General features: G+C 47.3%; 1 protein-coding gene across 1 annotated transcript; it reads left to right on the top strand.

Annotated features, from left to right (window-relative positions):
• The first annotated feature begins 1,585 nt into the window (after window positions 1–1,585).
• LOC110541916 (cancer/testis antigen 1-like) lies at window positions 1,586–3,850 on the top strand. Its single transcript, XM_021628600.2, has 3 exons — window positions 1,586–2,136; window positions 2,464–2,592; window positions 2,976–3,850. Exons 1-3 carry the CDS (start codon window positions 1,709–1,711, stop codon window positions 3,118–3,120), a joined length of 702 nt encoding a protein of 233 aa, XP_021484275.2. The 5' UTR covers window positions 1,586–1,708; the 3' UTR covers window positions 3,121–3,850.
• Window positions 3,851–5,731: the final 1,881 nt, after the last annotated feature.

Below are 5,731 nucleotides of genomic sequence, written 5' to 3'. Positions count from 1 at the left end.
TCAAAAAAAAAAAAAAAAACAAAGAAAAAAAAACATTAAGACGTCCCTGAAACTGCCTAGACCCTCCCCTCCCTCAAGCATGCAGAAGCTGTAAAGCCTGCTCAGAGAGTATATCAAACAAGGTGAGCTACATAAATGAAGTAGAGATTAGCCAAGCATCTTGAAAGAAGCTAGGACCACCTGGTTAATTGAAAGAGACTCTTCCTAGTTTATTAAGCTGACTTCAAGTTGTGAAGTGCCCTTCAGGTTTCCAGAGCTGTCACCCATGCTGGGTTGTGCTTTGGTGGTGCAACTGTCTTTGAATCATTTGTGCTCCTAAAACTAACACCCAATAAATTAATTGTTGGTTCATGGAGTTGTATGTTTGTGGTATCCTTAATTTAATCGTTGTCTGTTCCCTATTTGTGGTAGATGTTTATTCACACATCCCCACAAATAGTGTCACACAACATCTAGATACTCCAGAGCTACACTCCGGTTTCTGCCCTAAATTTGGCACCATCCAACTCTGAATTCTCATCCCTATTGTACCAACCCCCCAGTTGGCTGCTTTTCCACAGTTTTCTCTGGATGTGTTCCTCCAGGACTGCCCTATGAGGTTGATACACTCCACACAACACCAAACATCCCCCACTGACAGGGCTAGGCTGAGTAGGATATTACATAAAGAAATCATCCTCCTAGACCTCTGCTGGGGGCCTAAGGCATCTATCCACCTCTGACTTGACCAGTGAAACAGACCATCTTTGAGGACATTCACACACCTGACAAAGGATGCACTTAGCGGTATTGGTTCACCCTGCCCTCAAGACCCTGATAGGGTATCTCCACTCATGGCAAAGACATATCAAGTATGTCTGAGTACGGTACTGTTGGGGTCTGCAAAAAGACCACTGACACTCGGACACTGAAGTCGAGTCAAAACATATGGTTTATTTTACATACAATTCTAAAGCAACCGATCAAAAACACACCTGGAATCTGAAGTCAGAACCATTTCAAGGGCTGGGTTTAAAGGGAAAAAAAACCACAAACAGGAGCACTTGTAATATTTTGGTATCTATACAAAGCAGTGCTATCTGACATTTAAACTAATTGCTTAAGTCAGGCAGAGGAGAACTGAATGGTAATTGTCTGTGGGGGTGTTGATGGGTCCGGGCAGAAATTTTTGGGCTGAGCCTTCACATGTCAGGGTATCCGGGACACTGGACAGCCAGCTTGCGCAGGTTCTCTGAGTACCCAGGTAGCACCACGCACCCACTGCTGCTGCCAGGGCACCCACTCCCGCTGCCAGGCTGAGCATCCCGAAGCCCCACGCTCCTTAGGTTAGTGCCACTGGTGGGTGGGGCAGCTTTAGGAACCCTATATCGAAGGGTCCCGATAGTACAAGCCCCTGGGAAGGAGCTCTGTGAAACAACAGTACATTTCCGGCTCTCGGAGCCACCCCGCTTTCCGTAGCCCCCTCGCCCCACCCTCCTGCCGCCCCCCCTACCGCCCCCCCTCCCGCGAGACAGTCCTGACACGTCGCTCCTTTGGCGGGAAACCAAGCCTCGCGAGATCTTGTCTGCACATGCGCAGTGGACCGTTCGTGTTCTTGTTTAGACCCGCCGCGATGGCCAGCAGAGCTTCCTTTCCTTAGCGGAGTTAAGATCTGTAAGACTCTGTTAGTGGCGGCGTTTGGCAGCACTGTAGGGGAGCCAGAGTAGTCATGCAGGAGCCGGAGGAGGGCCTCGAGGGGAGAGCAGGGGTTGAAGAAGACCACGACGGCCAGCGTCGTCCTCAAGCTGCCGATGCCCAGACCAGCGACCAAACTCTGGCAACTGAAGGTGACCATGGCAACTTCCCTCAGGGCGGCCCACAGGATTCCAGTGGCCTGGCTGCCCCCGGGAGCCCGGCTGCTCCTGGTAGCCCAGCTGCCCCCGGGAGTCCGGCTGCCCCCGGGAGCCCGGCTGCCCCCGAGAGTCCGGCTGCCCCCGGGAGCCCGGCTGCTCCAGGCAGCCCCAGCCCAGCGGCCCCTGCAGGGCCCAGAGGAGCGGCTGAAGAGGCAGCAGTCATCCCCCTCGGCGAGCAGGGGCTGCTTCTCCCTGGACCCAGTGGTGATAATATACCAGCAAGTGAAAATCAACTCCTGGAGTTGTATCCTTTCGTAAGAGCCCCTTGGCGGGGTCCATGGGAAAATGGCTAAAACTTCCATGGAAGGCTTTGGGGGAATGGTGCAGGTCTGTCTGACTAGGGAAAGGACGGGCAGGTGCGGAGCGGGCAGTCAGGCACAAGAGTTGACATCGTGGCAGGACACGGAGACTCCCTGTTTGAGAGGGCTGAGGGATACAGAAGAAGACCAGAACCGCTGAGGAGGTGGGAGGTGCCTGGGCTCGGGTGGCAGGAGGGCTCATTGCCAGACAGGCCTAGGCAGGCAAAAATAAGGTAAGCAGTGGTCGGTGCCTTAACCTTATCTCCTCCCAGCTCTGTAACAGTGCCTTTCAGGTCTGCGGTGGAGGCAGACATGGCCCGCAGGTCCCTGGTCTCCAATGCCTGTCACGAGCAAGTGGTGCTTCCACAGGAATACACTATGAACGACAGTGTCCTGGCTGTGTGAGTTTTCCAAAAGTCTGGGGTGGGGGTGGCCTCAAGGCTGGGAGGTGGTGTGCACCGTAGGGGTTTCCTAATGGAGTCCCCGGTGGATTTTTTAAGATTTATTTATTTTTATGTGCATTGATGTTTTGCCTGTGTGTATATCTGTGTGAGGGTCCCAGATCCTCTGGAACTGGAGTTACAGACAGTTGTGGGCTGCCATGTGGACACTGGGAATTGAACCCAGGTCCTCTGGAAAAGCAGCCAGTGCTCTTAACCACTGAGCCATCTCTCCAACTCCCCCCTCCCCCAGGGGTGGATTTAATGTAAGCAGGGAAGGCACGGTGTGGTGGGCCTGAACAGATCCGTCATCACTGCCCTGATGGTGTCTCTCTCTCATTTAGTAGGTGGAATACTGAAGATCCTGTCCTCTTCCGAATTTCCATCAACACGTTCCTTGACCAGCTCTCCCTGGTGATGAGAAACATACAGCGCCAGGAGTTTGTGGCTGTTGTCAAACGGGGACGGAAAAGGAGTCGTAGATCCTAATATGTTACCAGATACAAGAAGTCAGAGCATTGAGTAACTAACTGTTACTTTGAACATAGCATCTCAATGCTAAGTACTCCATATCAATCTTGGTTGGATTGTTTTCCAATTATTGAAGGAATGAGGGTTTGAATGTTACTGAACGAAATAAAAAAAAAAATAGCAAAATTTTTCATCTGACTTTACTTTTGACTATAGAAGAAACCTCCAGGTGTGTGCTTCTCTGGAGAAGTTGTGGAATTTAAATGTTTGAGTAGTCCAAAATAATTTAAGACAATTTAGGAAATGTATGAAATTTAATTATTCAAGTCGGGTCATGCATCACAAATTATTGACAGTGTTTTTGAAATGCACCGTTTCATATAGGTGTTTCTATATGTTAGTGTTCATGTTGTGAGAATCAGGTGTTTGCACATGCATGTGTTTGTGTGTATATCCATTTGTATGTTATGCATGTGGAGGCCAGATGTCAACTGGGTATGTCTGTTCTTGGGATCTGTATACCTTGTTTGGTTTTCTTTGAGATAGGGTATCTTGGTGATTAAAGTGTACCAGTTTGGCTAGACTCAGTGAATAGCAGGCTGTAAGGATCTCCCTGTCTTCACCTCCCTAGCACTGCCATGGCAGTGTACTGCCACCACCTGCAGCTTTGTATATTTGTATATGGAATTGAACACCCATCTTCATGCTTAAACAGCAAGAACTTAACCAAACTGGCTCATCTCCCTTAGGTCCCTTAAATTTTTAAAGTAAGAAAATTTGGGGCTGGATTTGTAGCTCAACAGTTGGGTGCTTACATAGCATGCTAGAGGTCCCAATTCTCAAGTAACATAAAAAATAAGAATGTTTTTAGCAATAACATTTTCTTCATATTTGTGTAAATAAAGCTATAATTTTTTGAGGTTATTGTATCTTTTCCAGGTTTTTTTCTTTTAAAATACTATTTTTTTTACGTTTTCTAAACTTCTACATAAAAGGCACCACGGTGTTTAGTACTCTCCATATTATTTTCCCTGTCATAATTAAGTCCGTACCTGAGTACTTATTTTCTTAAGCCATATTCTAAGAGGGATGCTCACTAGGTTAAGTATTTACCCATTCATTTTCTTAAGCTCCTGCATCTGTAGTATGCAAAATCTTTTCCTAAATATACCTTCCCATCAAAATAATGGTTACACAGCATCACCACCAGTGGATTATCTTCCTGCCTAAATTAAAGATGGACCTCATGTGAGATTTTAAGAAGAGAGAAATACCACAGAGGGCATTTTGTGGCTCCCTGACTTTTCAGATTAATGGAGAATAGCAGTGGGGTAATTGTGTTTGTGAAGTGGTGCCTAGGTGAGTTCAAACAGCCTTCATGGAAGACTTGCTGCACTCACTCACTAGTTGTTATGACTGTTTTGTAGGCCCCATCAGATTTTTTATATAGGTGAAAATCAAGGCAATTTTATTTCTTTCAGATCTGATACCATTGCTTTTTTTTCTTTTTTTTTTTTTTTTTTTCTTTTTCCTTTCTTCACTTTGGGATGTTCCCAGTCCTAGCTATCTTGAAGCGGAAGTTCCTGGTTTCTTTGGAAACTCAGATGTGCCATGTGAATACATTTTTTGGTTTGGTCCAAAGCAAGCTGTGAGATGTGGGAATATATTTCCCCCTCAGATAACAATCCCAAAAAACAGCCCCAGTGAAAAGGTGCATTATGTTTGTCAGTTGGAAACTATCTCATGCGAGTGGCATGAGTTGCCACTTGGAAAACATCCTCGTGTGGACTCTGAGAAGGGATAAACAGAAGGCCACAGACAGTGAGACAATGCCTTCTGCATCTCTATGCTTTGAAATGGTTCGGATCTCTTTCCTGGTTTTCACAGAGACAAACGCTCCAGAGAGCTTTACATGCTGCTTTTCCCCTTTGGTGGACTCATGCCATCTGGGCAGAGCCTGGCTGCTTTTGCTGAGTGGTACCACCTCTGTTGCTGTTGCTTGCTGTTTGCTGCTGCTGCCGCCGCCACTGCTACTCCTATGGTTTGCTGCTTTGCTGTTTGATTGTACTGCTGTCAATGACCCTAATCAGTAGGAAGTATCAAAAAGAGGTCTACTGTTCCTTTCCCTACTAATCTACCTAAGATCGGATGTGGGACGGGAGGAAGGGGCATTTAAGAACCTTAAATAAAATAGGTGTTTGAAAAATCTAATCCTACACTGTCCCTGGTTTGTTCTGGGTGGATGTCAGGCCTGTCTGAGAACCCTGTTTGCTGCCTCCTGAATGATGAGGCTTTGTGTGCAGATGGGCAGGCTCCTGTCTTGGTTAGGTTGAGCAGTTAGTTACCTATAATCCTGTGGGGATTGTGTGTGGAGTGTCCCATTGCTGTTGTCAAGTAGTTTCCTCACACGCTAGGCTTCCAGGACTCCAGCTAGGTCCTCTGGGAGAGGCAACACTCTGTCTCCCTGCAGCTTCCTCACTCCATCCCAGGCTGCAGCTGCCCAGAGTCTCACATGCATGCCTTAAACTCTGGGTGTCTCCTAAGGTCCACTGACAATTTCTCCATCTAAGATATAGAGCACATGGTATTGCTCAACTCCTCTGAGTCCAGACTTCCACTGATCACTGTC

The sequence above is a fragment of the Meriones unguiculatus genome, chromosome X (assembly GCF_030254825.1).
Source record: "Meriones unguiculatus strain TT.TT164.6M chromosome X, Bangor_MerUng_6.1, whole genome shotgun sequence".
Taxonomy (NCBI): domain Eukaryota; kingdom Metazoa; phylum Chordata; class Mammalia; order Rodentia; family Muridae; genus Meriones; species Meriones unguiculatus.
Note: the sequence above shows the minus strand (reverse complement) of the source record. Positions and strands in the feature narration are given on the sequence as shown.

Bases quoted from the DNA above. Each gene is read 5' to 3' on its own strand.
- LOC110541916 (XM_021628600.2), top strand. From the start codon at position 1,709: ATGCAGGAGCCGGAGGAGGGCCTCGAGGGGAGAGCAGGGGTTGAAGAA. The intron at 2,137-2,463 runs GTATCCTTTCGT...ATCTCCTCCCAG, and splicing joins GAAAATCAACTCCTGGAGTT to CTCTGTAACAGTGCCTTTCA. The intron at 2,593-2,975 runs GTGAGTTTTCCA...TCTCTCATTTAG, and splicing joins AACGACAGTGTCCTGGCTGT to TAGGTGGAATACTGAAGATC.